Source organism: Schistocerca cancellata, chromosome 5 (assembly GCF_023864275.1).
Source record: "Schistocerca cancellata isolate TAMUIC-IGC-003103 chromosome 5, iqSchCanc2.1, whole genome shotgun sequence".
Classification (NCBI taxonomy): domain Eukaryota; kingdom Metazoa; phylum Arthropoda; class Insecta; order Orthoptera; family Acrididae; genus Schistocerca; species Schistocerca cancellata.
The window spans coordinates 614,066,474-614,086,360 of NC_064630.1; the positions used below are offsets into that span (position 1 = coordinate 614,066,474).

General features: G+C 40.6%; 1 protein-coding gene across 5 annotated transcripts in view; it reads left to right on the forward strand.

Annotated features, from left to right (window-relative positions):
- The first annotated feature begins 1,006 nt into the window (after positions 1 to 1,006).
- Positions 1,007 to 19,887, forward strand: part of LOC126187641 (retinol-binding protein pinta-like) — an 80,190-nt gene continuing 61,309 nt past the window's right edge. For 2 of the 5 annotated variants that reach the window (XM_049928841.1, XM_049928838.1), the window contains exons 1-2: positions 1,099 to 1,401; positions 10,060 to 10,229. In XM_049928841.1, coding sequence (XP_049784798.1) covers positions 10,079 to 10,229 — 151 coding nt within the window. In that variant the 5' untranslated portion in view covers positions 1,099 to 1,401; positions 10,060 to 10,078. The other 3 variants (XM_049928839.1, XM_049928840.1, XM_049928842.1) reach the window with 3 other exon arrangements.

The window sequence follows — 19,887 nt, forward strand, 5'->3', positions numbered from 1 at the left end:
AGCTGAGTGGTCAGTGTGACAGAATGTCAATCCTGAGGGCCCGGGTTCGATTTCCGGCTGGGTCGGATATTTTCTCCACTCAGGGACTGCGTGTTGTGTTGTCCTGAACATCATCATCTCATTCCCATCGATGCGCAAGTCGCCGAAGTGGCGTCAGCTCGAGAGATTCGCATCAATCGAACGGTCTACCCGACGGGAGACCCTAGTCACACGACATTATTTTATTTTAATTCAGTCTTATTACATTTATTTTTTTATACAGGGAGTGCAAAACCTTTACCATTATTATGAGATAGAGGAGTTGCTTTTAAGCTTACATTTATAAATCTGCCGAAACCCTCTGCCACTATGAAATGCGTATGTTTCAGCAGTTCTCTAGTGACGATGTTTTCTGTGCAGCGCCGGCCGGAGAGGCCGAGCAGCTCTAGGCGCTACAGCCTGGAACCGTGCGACTGCTACGGTCGCAGGTTCGAATCCTGCCTCGGGCACGGATGTGTGTGATGTCCTTAGGTTAGTTAGGTTTAAGCAGTTGTAAGTTCCAGGGGACTGATGACCTCAGATGTTTAGTCCCATATTTCTCAGAGGCATTTGAACGATTTTTTTTATGTGCAGCTTTTCTGTTTTCTAAATCTTCCAGATTGCTTATTAAGTTCCGATTTCAGTTACGTCAACTGAAGTTTCTTCTGGCATCTTTGCCTCTGAATCTATTTCCTCTGATTCCATTGTTTCTTGTAGAACTCAATACATTTATCTTCATGTTTCAAGTTATATGCACTTAGTCCTTAATTTAGAACACCAGATTTCTAAGATTTTGTCATCAATGAACTGGTTTAATTTCTTCTGTTTAACTGTAGCCTGTCAACCAAGATGATGGTGTCTATTCATTCCTGAGTACTCTGGCTCCGTGAATACTTTTATCATTTGTTATCATCTAACAGCGGTTCAACAAGTTACGTGTATTCCAGAGTGAACCGCTTGTGCAACATTTTCGCAGTTCCTGCCATAAAACCGGTTCAGCAGGTTTTCAGCAGTAGCTCTAGGTCCGTCGCCGCGTGCGGAGCAGTAAGACAGCTGAGGACCATTCTCTGACGGTAAGTGTTTGCGCATGTTTATCTTTGTATAGCTACAGTCCTTGGCGGCCAGTTGTTGTTTTTCTATTTTGAGTTTGTTGTGAAACCATATGAAATAGAAAACTCATACAATTTTAGTTGATTCCGAACGTAGTCTATTCAAATTTTGTTACGCTGACTGAGTACTACATGTTGCTTTTGTATCTGAACTAGTTGTTAAGTGCTCAATGGGACGCTGAAAGTGACAACAGGGAATGCAGCAAAGGAAATCAGTGTCCACCGCACTAAGAAGACTGTGACGTTTTACGTCTACGATGCCAAAAAGATATTAGTGAGTACCCAGTGAACTTTTAAAAATTTGTTAGAGCATAATTAATTGAAACTGATACATATATCGAAAACTGTAAGGATTTTCGGCGTACTAATAGAAACAATATAGAAGACGGTGTCTGCACTGGCGATTCGTTCCCAAATAGTGAAAACTAGCAGTCAATAACATAGGCCTGCAGCACATCGTAGGCTTTAAGGATTAACCTAAAAGGTACTTTTGTACAAGTGATACCAAATCTCTGAGTCTCTCCTCGTCACTCTGACATGTAGAACCTGCACAGACACCGCGAACTGATATATATGTCAGATGCGCCTTTTGTCTTTCAAAACTAATTTTGTACGTGCTGCATTGTGTAGTTAGACGTACTTCCCTACTATTAAGTAAACCTACGTCTCTGCCGAGTTTTTGCGTGATGACTGATGAGTTCATTTCTAGCTTTGTTATCTATAAACTCTCTCCATCCGAACACGATCCCGACCGACCGCCGTGTCATCCTGAACCGATAGCCATCACTGAAGGCGGATATGGAGGAGCATGTAGTCAGCACACTGCTCCCTCAAAAGTTGTCAGTTTTCGTGTTCTCAGTAAGCTAGCTCTCCAATTGGCCTCACAACGGCTGAATGCAGCCAACTTTCCAGCAGAGCTCTCATACTAGGACGGTACCCAATCCCAGTACTAGCTAACTACGACAGCGCTTAACTTCGGTGATCTGACGGGAACGGTTGGCTTGTTGTCGGTGATCAATAGGAATTCTAACGTGCTTCTGAATAAGCGCATTTTCTACAATTTCTTCATCGTTTTGTAAAATGTAATTAGTATTATTTTTAGTTCCGTTTGGGCCTTACCGTCCAATTTGCGTTTGACATATACAGAATTACCTCACATTTCAGTTGTCACAAAAGTTTTCCACTAATGAATCGTTCTTAATCTGTTGTTCTATTTTCGCAAGAAGCTCCTATAGATTCTTGGTAACATCGGTTATGGTCGCTTCTAAGTCTGTAATTATTCTTAGTGGTCTTCCTCTATCTCATTACACAGTGAGCACGTTAATGCAAAATCTAGAATGATTTTCATAAATATATTTCGTTTCTTTTAAAACAGGTATCAATGTTCTGACAATAATTAAATATCTGTAATACTGAGTTTAATTGTCTTGTTTTCGATAAAACCCACACCTCAATTTTCTCCTTGTTCACTTCCTCCGTAGCAAAAGACATACATCTTGATTTTAACTCTATTTCTCCTTCGTTTGACTCTGCACTTCTGGGAATCATTCACTTTCGGTCTGACTTCACTAAACTATCCTAGAATCTTTTAGTTCCCTGTCTACGCCGCTGTAACGTTACAGGGCCTAAGGACCTGACTGAAACAGTCGAGCAGTGCTAAAACTCGTCAAAGCAATGTTCGCCACCGTCTAAATAATTCTTAGTCTCAGATTCTACTCCTTAGTTTCAATGACAAATATCGTCATTTAGCAGTAAGTCTTTCTGACAATCAGTGTCGTATTCGACGACAAGAGCAGCATATTCTAATAACCTGAAATTTTCGGGTAACATGAAACTGTATACCAGTTAACTGAGAGAATTTATTTATTTACACGTCATTGAGGAGCAAATCCCCAAGGTCATGGAACGTATCAGTACATGAATTTACAACATAAAAATAATAACAGATAAAAACTGTTTATGAACCAAATACGTCAAGCCGTAAGTTTAAGTAAACGCAATCAACAGTAAAACATAAGAATCAGTTTAATTTTTCAAGAAACTTCTCGACAGAATAGAAAGAGTGACCGATGAGAAAATTCTTGTTCCGGTTTAAAAGTGTGTGGATTACTGTTAATATTTTTGAATTTTTGTGGTAGCTTATTGAAAATGGATGCAGCAGTATACTGCACACCTTTCTGCACAAGAGTTAAGGAAATGCGATCAAAATGCAGGTTTGATTTCTGCCGTGTATTAACACGAGTGAAAGCTGCTTGTTCTTGGGCACAAGCTGATACTGTTAACAAAAAATGACACTGAAGTACACATATATTGAGAGGCCAATGTCAAAATAACCAGACTAGTGAACAGTGGTTGACAAGAATTTCGCAAACTTACACCACTTATTGCCCGAACCACCCGTTTCTGAGACCAAAATATCTTCTTAGAATGGGAAGAGTTACCCCAAAATATAATACCATAGGACATAAGCGAATGAAGATAAGCAAAGTAGACTAATGTTGATGTCGAACGATCACTCACTTCGGATACCGTTCGAATAGTAAAAATGGCAGCATAAAGTCTTTCAACAAGATCCTGAAACCGGACTTTCCACGACAGTTTACTATCTATCTGAACAACTAGAAATATTACCTGCTGAGTTTCACTAATCAGATGCCCATACTGTGAACTTAAAACGTCGGGTTTCGTGGAATTGTGTGTTTGAAACTGTAAAAAGTGAGTGTTACTGTGATTTAATGTTGGTTTGTTTTCTAGAAGCCATGAACTTATGTCATGAACTGCATTATTTGAAACCGAGCCAGTGTTACACACAACATCCTTTACTACCAAGCTAGTGTTATCAGCAAACAGAAATATTTTAGAGTTACCCGTAATACTAGAGGGCATATTATTTACACAAATAAGGAACAGAAGTGGCCCCAACACTGATCCATGGGGCGCCCACCCCCTCCCCCACCCATTCGACCGTACCTCACTCAGACCACACCTCACAACTATTCTCAACACTGTCAATACTGACCTTTTACTGTATGTTGCTAAAGTAATAGGAGAACCAATTTGAGCTACTCCCCGTATTCCGTAATGGTCCAACTTCAGGAGCAATATTTTGTTATCAAAACAATCAAACGGCTTAGTTATTTTAAAAAAATATGCCTTGCGTTGGAAATCTTTCGTTTAATCCATCCAGAAGCTCGCAGAGAAAGGGGTCTGTAGCATTTTCAGTTGTAAGGCACTTCCAAACCGAACTGTACATTTGATAGCAAATTGTGTGATCCAAAATGATCAATTATCCTTTAATACACATCCTTGTCAATAACATTAGCAAACACTAATGGCATAGAAATAGGTATAAAAATCTCTTAATGATCCCTTTCTCCCTTTTTATAAAGCCGCTTTACCACTGAGTACTTTTATAGTTCAGGAAACTGACCATTCCGAAAGGAAAAGTAACAAATATACCTAAATTCAGGGCTAACATGTGCAGCACAGTACTTTGATATTATGAGAGGTACTCCATCATATACATTAGCATCCTTAGTCTTCAGTGATTTAATTGTTGAGTCAATCTCCCACTTGTCTGTATCACAGAGAAGTATTTCAGACATCAATCTCGGAAAGGCAGCCGGCCGCGGTGGTCTAGCGGTTCTGGCGCTGCAGTCCGGAACCGCGGGACTACTACGGTCGCAGGTTCGAATCCTGCCTCAGGCATGGGTGTGTGTGATGTCCTTAGGTTAGTTAGGTTTAAGTAGTTCTAAGTTCTAGGGGACTTATGAACTAAGATGTTGAGTCCCATAGTGCTCAGAGCCATTTGAACCATTTTTTCGGAAAGGCACTTGCCAAGAGAGTTATTTGATTCCTTGTAGAAAATAAATTTTTATTTAATTCACGGGCAATGCTCAGAAAATGATTGTTAAATACTGTACATATATGTGATTTATCAGTAACAAAAATATTTTTACCACGAACTTACTTGATATCGGCTACCTTGTGGTGCTGACCAGACACTTCCTTCACAACTGACCATATGGTTCTAATTTTATCCTGTGTAGTAGCTATTCTATTTGCGTACCACATACTCTATGCCTTTCCAATAACATTTTTATGCACATTATAGTCCTGTATGTAAAGGGATACTGTAGCTTGATTGTGACCACTTCCAGCATTTTGATATGATTCCCGCTTCGTTGTGCATAATATCCTTATCCCACTAGCCAGCCAGTCAGGTTGCCTTTTACTGGTAGTACCCCGTTTCGAATGTTTTAATGAAAAGAAACTCTCAAAGAGCATGAGAAATGTGTTAAGGAAAGCATTATATTTGTCATCAATGTTATTGGCACCATAAACATTCTGCCACTATTGTTCCGTGATGAGGTTTAGAAAACACTGTATTGGCGTTGGATTAACTTTCCTACATAGTTTCTAATTATATGTGACATTTGCTTGGGTACAAAAGTCTTTTGTGTTAAAATTTGTGCATCATGGCCCGAAGAGCAATTCACCCTTTTGCTAACAGAATGCCCATCTACTAATGAAGAATGAATAAAATACTATCTATGGCTGTGCTACTGTTCCCCTGTACCCTAGTTGGAAGAAACACAGCCCGCATCAGATCATATTAATTTAGGAGATCTGCCAACATCCCTTTTCTTGCACTTTACACATAATTAGTATTGAAGTCACCACATATAACTAATTCTCGTACTTCCTATAAAGTGAATCAAGAACCCTCTCTAGTTTGAGGAGAAATGCTCTGAAGTCAGAGTTATCGGACCTATAAACAACCACAATTATAAGTTTAGTTTCACTAAATTCAACTGCCCCTGCACAACATTCAAATATTTGTTCAGTGCAGTGCCGTGATACGTCTATCGACTCAAATGGAATACGTTTTTACGTAAGTGGCCACTCCTCCACTCCGCAATGATCTCCTTGAAATACAGCCAGCTAATCTGTATCCTGGTCAAGGAAGGCTCTGAATTGTCCAATTATTTAAGTGGTGCTCCGCTATACCAATAATTTCAGTCAACATCTATAAGCAGTTCATTAACTGTATCTCGAATACCCCTTGCATTTTGATGAAATATGGTAAATCCTTCTCTGCTTGGAAACATGACGTCCTCTGGAGGTTATTCCTTAGTTAGAGGGATTTTCTTTAAGCAGGTATACCTATCAGCTGACTTAAATCTGAGAGAGGTACAGTACAATGACTGGGTCTACACGTTTCTATACCTTTATTCTATGCAGTACTGATAGCCGCTTCAATACAGCTCATATCAGTTCATACGTCGTTACTTACGTAGTAACGTATTCAAATTTTAGAGAAACACGATTCGGTGTCATATCGACCGAAATGTTCACAGGGAAGGTATAGTTCCTCCTTTCATAATAGTTCCTAATTATCATTCCTGTGGACTTACTAATCCGGCAAACTTTCTTCAAACTCAGAAGAAAGGAAACTCCTTCAAAATTCGAGATCATAATTAACATTTCACTCACAACACTGGAAAAGTCAGGAAGAATGGCGAACTCGAAAAATCAATCATATTTCCTAGGCTTAGTCTTACAAAAACGAGGTTTAAAAAAGTACCGATTAAAAGTTAAATCAGCTTATCCTGTTGTTTTAACTGTTACCTCATATTTTCTGTAATAGGATACATAGGGTATTAGTTATTTCTTGAAGGAATATAATTTCATCTCACTACTTCTGTATATTTCCTGTGTACAATATTTTCCACTAAACACCTCTAAATATGTGTTCTGTGGTCTGTTACGATCAGATTCGATATGTACAGAAAACTATCGTTGAGAAAGATTTTAGCTCGTCGGAAAATTCGACACAGCACCTGCTGCAGATGTTGTACAACCCTAAATTCCTGCAGTTTTGAATTTGTTCCATTACCTCATCGACTGGTATCGTAACGGCGGCTGCAATAATAGCCGACAAACTATGACAGTTCCTCCATCGTCTTGGATTTAAACTGGGCACTGCGTGTGCGCATCCAGCAAGAAACGTAAAAGATGTTTTCCGATACGGTGTGTACCACTTCTGCAATGATCTGACAGCTGACGTAACGTAGTCGTTGGTTTAGTATATCTGTAGAGTCTTAGGCTAGATGCAAAGTTGTGACGTCCTTATAATTAATACCACGAAATTTCGACATGAATGGAAGTTGATTAGAACACATTTCAATATTTTTGTTTCTGTACCCAAACGTTTAGAGGGTCGCGTCTTATTGCAACACGCGTAGGATTGACTATGTATTGATCTTGAGCACCTGGTATAATTTCGTTATATTCTATATGTAATAGTTTCTTTGTATAATTGTAAATCATCTGTTGGCTATGCCATTAAATTCTGCTAACTTGTCTTCTTTATGACGCAAGGGTCCTTTTATTGCCAAGAATACCCACAAATGTTTGGTGTCTATGTGTATTTTACATTAAATGGAAACAAATTTAGATTGTGCAATAGAGGGATCAGTCTTCAATTTTAGTTTCTAATATACAATATGTTTTAGTCAGTGTTTGACCTTCTGCCTAAGTTACTGATACTAGTTGGGGAGTTTAGACATTTTTCCATGGTGTATGGGTCATCCATACAGACAGAGTATCGTGATATATTATTTTAGTTTCTATTCTGTTATCAACAGTTCCAGAGAGAGCTGTATTAAAAAGTTTCCGATGCCGCTGAGCAATTATCATACAATATTTCTTGAAGGAATACACTTCCATTTCAGTACTTCTGTATATTCCCTGTGTACAATATTTGAGCTTTCGTACCATTATCGAGTACAACGCTAAAAGTAAGAATACTAAAACAGCAACACATGAAGTAAAAAGATCAAAAAAATTACGATGTATTAGATGGAAGTCGGTGTAAAGTTAAGAGATATGCACTTAGACCATTAACGTAATTTGCTGTGTACCGTGCAGGGTGACATATTATTTCACGTAATTATCGAGTACAGTGCTAAAAGCAAAACATGCAGATAACAATCCATAAAGTAAAACTTTTGAAGTAAGCTAATATACAGTTACGAGAGATGAACTTACTTCTTAGACCATTGACGCAATTCTGCTGAGCACTGGCTGGATGAGATTTACACAGTTCAACACATTTGCTTAACATCACGTAAATGGTGCAAAATTAACATCTTGTAGGAACGCAGCACATTATCGTACAAGCATACCATATATGGGAAAATCACCTCAGTGCAGGTAAACAATAGACTAGCAAATGCCTTTAAGGTATAACTATGAAAGTGATGTCAAGGAACGTAAACTCAAGACGACTTGACACATTAAAATGTAGAAGGATCACAGATACACTGAGGTGATAAAAGTCGTAGGGCAGCGATATGCACTTATAAAAATGGTGGTAGCATCACGTACACAACGTATAAGAGGACCGTGCATTGGCTAAGCTGTCATTTGTATTCAGCTGATTCATATGAAAAGGTTTCAGACCAAATTATGGAACTAGAAGCATCAGAAATTACATTTCGGAAATCGTTAAGGAATTCAATATTCGGAAATCCTCTGCGTGAGGAATGTGTCGAGAATATCAAATATCAGGCATTACCTCTCACCATGGACAGCGCAGAGGCTGACGGCTTCTCTTAACGACCGAGAGCAGCGGCGTTTCGCATAGTTGTCAGTGCTAATAGATAATCAACAGTGCATGGAATAACCGCAGAAATAAATAAGGGGCGTACGACGAACGTGTCCGTGGGAACAATGTGGCGAAATTTGGCGTTAATGGGCTCTGGTAACGGACGACCGACGCGTCTTTGCTAACAGGACGATATCACCTGCAACGACTCTCTTGGGCTCGTGACCATATTGATTGGGCCCTAGACGACTGGAAAACCGTGGCCTGCTCAGATGAATCCCAAAATCAGCTGGTAAGAGCTGGGGTTCGAGAAGGGCGCGGACCTCACAAGGACATGGACGCAAATTGTCAACAAGGCACCGTACAAGCTGGTGGTGGTGGTGGCGAAATAAAATACAAAATCCAAAGAATCATACACGACGATATAGTAAACTCCATAATAATGTAAAGAGTACTAAATATAACAACAGAACTGAAAGAACAGGAATGGGGGAAGGGAAGCTAGTGGGAAAGGAGGTGGGGAGAGGAACGGGAGTAGCTATTGTTACGCTACCATCTAATAATTTTGTACTTTTTTTCGTGTGTTTCTTACAGAATTTGTTTCCTTTATTATTCATAATATATGTGCTCTTCATGTTATTAACGATCCGATGTTTACAAGTAAATGCAAAGATGATGTTTCAGAGGGCCACACCCAAAAGTAACCACATACTGTACGGTTCGATAAGACCTAATGCTTGTAAGCTTGTATCATTTGCATTTTTGATGTGTCAGGTCTTCTAGAGTCTACATTCCTTGACATTACTTTCGTAGTTACATGTTAAAGGCATGTGTTAGTCTCGTGTTTACCTCTTTTGGACTGATTTTCCTGAATAAGATGTCCTTGCACGATAATGTACTGCATTCCTACAAGTCATTATTTTCTACCATTTATATGATGTTAAGCGAATATTATGCTGCACAGTACTATTTTTATTTCATATCTTACTATTTGCATATTCCTACTTTTGGCACTGTACTCGACAATGGCGTGAAATTACGTATGTATTTGTTTAGATCCTCTAACTGTTTAAGTCACTTATCTTACAGAGGACACCTGAAACACTGTAACATTGTAGCAAATGAAAATCCACATCACCACCCAGTTTTGATGGTTACATTGTATGGTTGCATTGTACACGAATTGCGATACTAAAACATGCAACACAAGGCACCACCGCCAGTTAATCTATCGCGTTTCCTTCGCGTGTAGCATTACGACCTAGGCTGTAATATGCGACAGAAAAATTGTACCTGAGGTGTCATTCTTTTGTGTTACAGGAAGTTTACTTCAGGAAGTATGGCTACCGCAATCGAATTCAAACTTCCGACGGAGGAACAAAAGGCGCTTGTTCGGCAAAAAGTGGGAACGACTGAGGAAGACATTCGACAGGCTGTATCGAGCTTACGCAGCTGGCTGCTGGCACAACCTCATCTGCCCCACCTGATAGGTCAGTCACAAAGACCGGTTCAGCGCGGAAACTCGTTTCCGTGAGCAAGGTCACTAGGCAGCGGTTACGTGACATACGTCCGCCATGACAGCGGTAATGGTAGTAGTAGTAGTAGTAGTAGTAGTAGTAGAAGTAGTGGTAGTAGCAGTAGAATATGTTTTGTCGTTATAAACCAAAGAGAACTGCACGTTCTGATTGTGAGGCAATACTGCCTTGAATACAACTTCAAAAGGAGGACGCACAAAAGATTGTTACTTGCGTTGATCTGAATCATCGTCCTCACGTGCAGAACAAAAATATCACTTGCACTAACAGTCTTACAATAGAGGGACGACGTCCTTCACCACATTCATTCAATAGACACAAGATCTAATTTTTTTAATCTGATAAGAGTAATCTTTTTATTCTCGTTCTTCTGCCTTCAGTGACCGGTACAGTCAATATAAATGTAGAAAATGGGTTGTTTATTTCAGTACACATAGTCGTGATCGCATTAAAGTTGTTTATTTTTATTTTTCGCTGACCAGTTTCGATCTACTAAGAGATTCATCTTCAGATCTTATATTCGTTGATGAGCGTAGGAACCGTTGGTGTGGAACAGGTCTATCTGTGCAGGTGTGGAGAACGCTGGATTGCTGCTTTCACAATAGCTTTGTTACGGAAAACCCTTTGATGAGAAAGCTATGAGCTACACACGTTTTATCATTTGTACAAATTGTGGTCGGATCTTCTATTTTGCAGCATATTCAGAAGATTTCCTGCCTTGAAGTAAATGAGAGAATTACGTAATCTGAGAATAAAATCATTTTCCATTATAAAACATAGAGCTGTATTACTATTTTTTATTGGGGAAAGCCGATTTCGGTCCAATATCAGACCATCTTCGGGTCTCAAAAGCAACTTAGTTATGCATTCTCACAGTTGCAATACCAATTGCAACTTGTATTTGTGGTGTCACCGCCAGACACCACACTTGCTACGTGGCAGCCTTTAAATCGGCCGCGATCCGTTAGTATACGTCGGACCCGCGTGTCGCCACTATCAGTGATTGCAGACCGAGCGCCGCCACACGGCAGGTCTAGAGAGACTTCCTAGCACTCGCCCCAGTTGTACAACCGACTTTGCTAGCGATGGTTCACTGACAAATTACGCTCTCATTTGCCGAGACGATAGTTAGCATAGCCTTCAGCTACGTCATTTGCTACGACCTAGCAAGGCGCCATTGTCAGTTACTATTGAGATTATGAATAATGTACCATCAAGAGCGATGTTCACCATTTATGGATTAAAGTTAAGTATTCCACCAGCTACGTCAGTTTTTTCTACAGTCTAGTTTCCGTGTCCTGTTCCAGACCTCATGCCAGCCTGCGTGAGCTAAAACGCGTGCCTTTCGGCTTCCTCTCATACCGGCGTTGGCTCTCCTGCCAACCCACAACAGTAATAACTGTGTGTGTATAACGTTTATATCCTGACAATGTCAGAAAATGTTGTGTGCGCTGTGTTAACAAAGAACTCAAAACATGATAACAGGGCCCAACAGTCGTCTTTGTTGTTGTCAGGACAAAAATGTTATGCACAAACAGTTAATAATAGTGACGGAATGGTCTGATACTAGACCGAGATCGATTCTCTTCAATAAAAAAAGAGTAGTATAGCAGTTTATTTTATAAAGCACTTTTTAACCTCCCTAAAGGCTGTTCAACTCCGCCTACACAAAATGTTTCAGTTTTTTACCGTGTCTAGAAGGCTCTCTTTTAATCTGATTTTGTAACACTTCAATTTAGGCCTGTGGTTTGGGGGCAGTATCACTGACTAATAATCCAAAACATCCTGGGTTACAAGTCCAGCCTCTGATTAACCTTTCAGTAAAAATCGTCATTAATGGCGGCCGAGGACCTCTTCATTCTACCAATGACCTTATTAAGGACGACAGAAGAGCAGAAAGAGTTTCAGGGCAATCTGTTCCCATTTGGGAGGTAACCTGCCCCCAAAAGGCAGAAGAGTCGGAAATGATCCACAGAATGAGGATTTGGAAGGCAATGGAAACCACTACATTAAGAAAACACAGGGTCATAGCTGTATGTGACCTGTATAGTCGGGAAAGTGTCATGATGATCTCTCCATTGGCAAATGATTCTTGGTTAGTCCTCCATTCGGGTCTCTGGGAGAGAACTGCCTGCAGGGGAGCTATACAAGAGTAGAAGATTATTCGGTGCAAGGGTACCCTTCTACAGATCGGGCCATAGGAGATTTAGAAAACCTGAGAAGCGATACGCTACAAATGGCTCTGAGCACTAAGGAACTTAAAATCTGAGGTCATCAGTCCCCTACAACTTAGAACTACTTAAACCTAACTAACCTAAGGACATCACACACATCCGTGCCCGAGGCAGGATTCGAACCTGCGACCGTAGCAGCAGCGCGATTCCGGACTGGAGCGCCTAGAACCGCTCGGCCACCACGGCCGTCTATACGCAAAGGGACAGTGGTTGTCATTTAAATGAAAGATGAATTTAAGTTAATATCAACAGAAGATGGAATGTGTGTGAATGTAGTCTGTCTCAGCGTACTAAATTATCAATGAGAAGCTCTCAGGTTTCCAGGAAAATGGCAACATTAAAATACCGCGGTACTTTCATACTGATTCCGGGATAGAAACCCGAAAGCTTTTCATCGGCAGGGGAAATGCAGCAATGGGAATAGGATTCGTTATGAATAGGATGGGAAGGCAGAGAGTCAGTTATTTCGAATAATGCAGTAACAGGATTGTTCTTATCGTTATCGGCAGGTAACCAACATAAGAGTAATAATGCGGGTATATATGCCGACATCATAAAAAACAGAACATGAAGAGATAGGAAATACCTATTAGGGCATTGGAAAGGTAACAGTATGTAAATAAAAATGATAATATAATAGTAATGGCTGATCGGATTGCTAGGGCAGGGAAAGGAACTGAATACGTTTTACGGGCGAATATGGACTCGGAATTAAGAATGAGAAAGGAGAAAGGCCAAGAAACCTCCACAGTCAACCTCAGCTGGTTATATCGAATACACTGTTCAAAAATTGCAATAGGACGCAATAGGACGCTTGGAGACTCGGGGAGATACCACATGAATTATATCATGGACAGGTAGAGATTTTGAAATCATATATTGAATTACATAATAAGGTGAAAAAAAACAATGGAATACCTCCTAATATCGTGTCAAACCTACTTTTGCTTGGCGTAGTGGAGGAACCCGACACAGCATGGCCTCAACAAGTCGTTGGAAGTCCCCTGCAAAAATATTGAGCCACACTGCCTTCATAGCGCATACAATTGCAAAAATGTTGGCGCTACAGGATATTGTGCACGAAAAGTACTCTCCATTATGTTCCATAAATGTTTCACAAGATTCATGTCGGGCAATTATGATAGCCAAATCATTCGCTCGAAATGTCCAGAATGTTCTTCATAGCAATCGCGTACAACTGTGGTCTGTTGACGTGAGGTCGTTGTTTGGAAAAATGAAGTCCGTGGATGAGTGAAAATGGTCTCCAAGTAGGAGAACATAACCATTTATAGTCAATGATCGGTTCATTTGGACCAGAGGTCCCAATATTTCCATGTAAACACAGCCCACACCATTATGGAGCCGCCACAAGCTTGCAAAGTCTCTTATTGACAACTTGGATCCGTGGCTTCGTGGGGTCTGCGCCACATTTGAACCCTTACCATCAGCTTTTACCTATTTAAATCGGGACTCTTCTGACCAGACCACGGTTTTCCAGTCGTCTAGAGACCAGCCGATATGGTCACGAGCCAAAGAGAGGCATTGCAGGCGATGTAGTGCTGTTAGCAAAAGCGTCGCCCAATAACGCCAAATTTCGTGCCACTGTCCTAGCGGATACGTTCGTCGCACTTCTCACATTGAATTCGGTGGTTATTTTTCGTCGTCTTGTTTGCTAGCACTGACAACTCTGTCCACAAGCCGCTGCTCTCGGTCGTTAAATGAAGGCCGTCGGCCACTGCATCGTTCTTGATGACAGGTAATTCCTGAAATTTGGTATTCTCAGCACACTCTTGACACTGTATCTCGGAATATTGAAGTCCCTAACGATTTCCTAAATGGAACGTCTCATGCTTCTAGCTCCAGCTCCAGCTCCACCAATACAATGCTCTTTTATAACTTGTGTACGCAATAATACCATAATTGGTATATGTGCATATCGCTATCCCATATACTTTTGTCATCTCAGTGTAAAGTGTACCCAGTAGCAGGTATAGCCTCATACCACAGTTTAAAGAAGGTTGAGTTTTAGTAGAATCGTCAGGTAGAATGTGGGTCAACAAAGTACTGACGAATTGCTATAATGAATACCACAAGGTGTATTTCAGTTGAAGACCAACAGACCTCTCTATAAAGGGCAATGACAGGAGATGCGCAGACGAATACATGTACAAGGAAGATACTGCAACTAACTTTGGCTAACAGAAGAAATCTTCGACTAAATAAGGCACTATAAAAACTTGGAGAAGAAAACGTATAAGTAACTAAGGAATGTAATAAATAGGAAATGCATGGAAATAGCAGCAGAAAATATTTCACGGCCGGAAATATCATTCCATTATAATTATCCGGGCTGTTATGCCGTGGTCGGTTGATGAATGCTGTGGTGATTCCCAACGTTTCGTCTCCGACTGCGGGAGACATCTTGAAGATGTCTCCCGCAGTCGGAGACGAAACGTTGGGAATCACCACAGCATTCATCAACCGACCACGGCATAACAGCCCGGATAATTATAATGGACAGAAAATATTGCAACAAATAGAAAAAGATCTGCTTCTCCCAAGGACAGAATGAACGCCTTGAAAAATGAAAATAAGTTTCGGTAAATTTAAAGCAAATGCTTCAACATTTAGCGTGGAGGAGGATATCCTCTCAACAAGAGAGAGGACCAGTCTGATGAAGTAATAGAGTAAGACATGGGAGTCGATGTGAAAAACATATGGGAACTTGTATTAGATTCAGAGTCCAACAATGTTTTGGAAGACTTGTTGTGATCAGATAATACAGCAGATTGATAACTGTATTGATGTCTAAAATCATTGGGGGAACTGACATTCGTAGTTGGTTCCTAATATTTGTTAAAATGCAGACGTACCAGCACCCTTCCTGAAAAATATCATCCACACATTTCTGAAGTTAGCTATAGTCGATGAGTCCGAGAACAACCACACAGTCAGCATAACAGCTCACGCATCAAAGGTGCTGAAGAGAGCAATATAAAGAAGAATGGAAAACAAAACTGAATATCTTAGGTGATGAGCAGCTTGGCTTTGGAAAACCTAAAGGCATCAGAGAAGTTGCCCTGACGTTTCTGTTGACAATGGAAGAAAGTCTTACGATAAATTATTATAGAATTTGTCGATCTAGAAGAAAAAAACATTCGACGGTATAAAATGGTCCAAGACGTTCGAAATTCTCAAGAAGGATGTGCAAGCTATAGAAAATACCGGATAAAATGCGATACGTTAATGGCGATGATTAAGGGTTTGGGGAGCAAGGACAGTAGGTGTAAAACAAAGAAGGCACGATAAAAACGAAAGACCGAGAGCAAGCAACGAAGGAAGTAAAATATACATCCATGAGTTGGATTCAAATTCAGATTAAAGTAGTATCTGTAGTAATATTTACTGATGGCTTTTCTTCCCTCTGGGAGCCGTAGAGGAAGACGGAGTCTGGAACATATACTCCGAAAAAGAAACTGAAACGTTGTATGTAACCCCTACTTTAATATGAAGAGGCTCAGTGGTTGACAATGGACTGACTCTTTAAGACAAAAGACTGATGAAAAAAAAGAGAGTTGTGGAAGTTCAGTGTGGTACAACACCGTGTGAAAACACGAAACCCACTTGTGACTGGTAGAAATAGGATTCAGACTCCTTTCGTCTCATCCGCAACTGTTTTATGCTGTTTTCGCATATCAGCTGAAACATATACTGCGATTATTGCTTGGTAAAGATCATGACGGTAGTCTTTCATCATCCTTTTCCATAAGGAGCTTATGCTCTGTACAATACCTAGGTAGCTGCCTGGTCATGAAAACTGCGTCTTCCTTCTTATTTATCTTTATCTCAGATGTAATTCTTATGGTGTTCTCAGTCTAGCAGAGACGATGTCTGACCTTGTCATGTATTAACGTGGCTTTCTCACAGCATTTTTTTTTATTTCCTGTTGTTTGCGAGTGTAAGGCCGTGTATTTCTCAAGCCACGGAGAATTAAATAAGGTAGCCTTCATTTTCTGAGTTTCGTTTAGAGTTCCGTTTCTTCTTAAATCGCGCGAATTTTGACGGACCAGCGCTCAAAGAAACTAAATCAGCATCTCACTACCGAATTTTAACAATACCCATATATCGCACAGCGCAGAAGCTCTATATCTGATCAAAGTAATAGTGTAAAATTTGATTTATTTAACAATTTATTTTGGTGGCATTCTCTAGAGCAGGGATTAAGAAATCTTTTCTCTGTGGGGACATTTTGAGAATACCGGTACTATTATGGAGCACTTAGTTTACGTTGAAGATTAATAACATTTTCTTTTTTAAATATGAGAAATACTTGCTTTAATCAGTGATTACTTCAAATTTAAATAAATAGTAATAAAAAGGTCCAAATGAGTTAAAAAAATAGTCCCTTTAATATGTCGACAAATGATCGCCATAATGTTAACGATAACAGCTTTCGGTGGTGCAGTTACTCATTTCCTGCGGAAAATCAATCTCCTGCAGAACACAGTTTGCGAAACCTTGTTCTAGAGGATAGTGCATCAAAGCAGATTTGTCCATGTCAGTGAACAGTTCGTGAGGTCACTTGACTGTAAGTTACGTTGCTAAACCATAACTACAACCGAGATATTCCAAATCAAGCAAAAGACACATCATATTTAATAAAATGTGCCGGGCTTTTTTGCGGTGGTCGAATGGATTTCACACTGAAGCACAACGTGTTGCCCCCATTCGTCGGAGACATTCTCAGGGAGGAACGTAGCTTTGTTGAATGTCCGATTCACACACTGGATCGCTACTGACAGCAGCAAAATTCCACTTCTGCGTGCTTCCGCGCAGTGGTGTGACGCCACATGTTTTGAATGCCCAACCGAAATTGGCATTTGTCGACTGCCACCGTCCGCCGTTGCTTATCACCCCATTGTGGAAGATTGGAACACATCTTTAGCACCGAAATCCAGATGTCATTCAGTTCCACGTCCACTTTCTTCCTACTGAGATTCATAGGGTGTTTTACAATTTTACAATCTCTGTGGCCTTTCTGTGTAGCCTTTCAGAGTATCCTCCTGTGACTGTCAGCACTTGAGTCTCATCAAAATTAAAGTGACGATCTCGTTCCGCAAGGCTGGTCTGTTAATCTCCTCTCTTTCGCAGTTGCCCTTTGCTCTTCTAGTCGTTTTTAACCGTTCTTTTGTAGTATTCACATGTATCTGTCCACGACTACAGTGAATCGCGTAAATTCCTGTTTTCTTATTTTTTCCCCCAGCGGTTGGTGAGAATCCTTGTTCGATTGGAGATGATCTAGTATCTCCCGGGTGTGTAGTTTACCGTAATCTACGACTTTTTTTAAGATTTTTCCTACGCGATCAGCAACGTCCTTAGTGAAAGACAGGGAAGCTTTCGACTTCGCCGGCGCTTCAGCATCGCTATGATTTCTACACTGTGGTCTTATCTTTCTTTTCACCTCATCGAACGTATAACTATTCTTCAGCAATGCTTTGTTGAGAATTTTTTATGATGCCTCATTTTTGTTGTGGGTGGTGCTTCCAGTCTGTGTTCGTGGGTTCCGGTACGTGGATGATACGTTTGGTTTGTGGCGGGATTGCAGAGAGGAACTAGGTCGTTTTCACAAACATCACAAATGGGTCACAATAAGTACGTTCTCATTTTCTCTCACTTAATATTATGTAAGTGCATTGGTCCAGGACAGATGGTGAATTAACGTGAATGGGTTGGTTTTCAACGTTCCTTGTGTACTGCGAACAGCTAAAAATTACCATCGTTTCCCCAGATGACAGAGTTGCCTTATGCAGAGCAAAAGTTAGTGTCAAGATTGTTTGGGTCCAACGTGCCAAATATTGACGATGTCTGCCAATTAGCGGTCACAAATAGGTACCAGCTCTTGTGAACACCGATGTGCATATGTATGACATTGATTCTGTCTTACCAAACTTTCCAGACGTGGCAGATTTCTTATGTTTGGTATCTCGGAGTTGGGGGAGCGATGGATACGCAGATGCCCTTCGCTGCACGAAATTTAACGAAACAAGGAAGAAACAATCGGCTGTGCGAGGGGTACTCATAAAAAGTTTTAGTTTTCATCACGAAAAAATAGACATACAAAATTAATTTTTAGTTTATCATTCCATTAAGAATGCGGATGCTCCCAACGACTGTGATATGACTTTCAAATGATAGAGCACAGCAATTAGTCGTCCTTTTCTTCCGTGTTTTATTACTCAATTATCAATGCAGTATTTCATTATATCAATGCATGTCCTAGTACGTCAGTCCACTATTATGTGGACTTCTGTGACAGTTCGTTCAAGACTGTGCTCTATCATGTAAAAGTTTCTTGTTTATTAGCAGGTTAATGCCAGCAGTCCTGGAGCACATTGAAATGCCGCGCCGTAGTACCATAGCACATCGCTAAACGACCCGAGAGAAAAAGGAACATCCCACTGACATATGCTAACGCAAAAAATAAATATAGCAACACCAAGAAATGTTGATGTAAAGTAATGGAATACATTTGTTAAGGTAACATATTTAAGTGATTAACATTGCAAGTGACAGCGCGAGAAAAGCCATTGGATATGTGACATGCTGGTACATTAATATCCAGTGTAACAACCCAAATGTTGAATGCAAGCATGCAGACGTGCATGCATTGTGTTGCACAAATGCAGAATGTCGCTTTGGCAGATTGACGTCCATGCCTGTAGCACTCTGTCAGTCTGTAGAGGGACAGTTAGTTCAAAAATGTTTAAATGTGTTTGAAATCTTATGGGACTTAACTGCTAAGGTCATCAGTCCCTAAGCTTACACACTACATAACCCACATTATGCTAAGGACAAACACACACACCCATGCTTGAGGGAGGACTCGAACCTCCGCTGGGACCAGCCGCACAGTCGATGACTGCAGTGCCTTAGATCGCTCGTGACAGTTAGTGCTGCTTGTGCATGACACCGGAGTTGTTGTCCGGTTATGTCCCATGTTCATTCGACTGGAGACTGATCTGGTGATTGAGGAGACCAAGGCAACATGTCGACTCGCTGTAGAGCTTGTTGGGTTATAACAGCGGTATGTATGTGAAGGTTATGCTGTTGGAGAACATCCCCTGGAATGCTGTTCATGAATGGCAGCACAACAAGTCGTTCACCAGACTGACCGACAAATTTGCAGTCAGTGTGCGTGGGATAGCCACGAGAATGCTCCTGCTGCCATACAAAATCGCACCCCTGACCATAACCCCATATGAAGGCCCAGTGTGTCAAGTATACAAACAGGTTGGTTGCTGGCCTTAAATTGGCCTCTTTCTAACTACCGTTTCCCCACTTGCCCTGAGGCATAACCAGCTTATCAGACAGCAAATTTA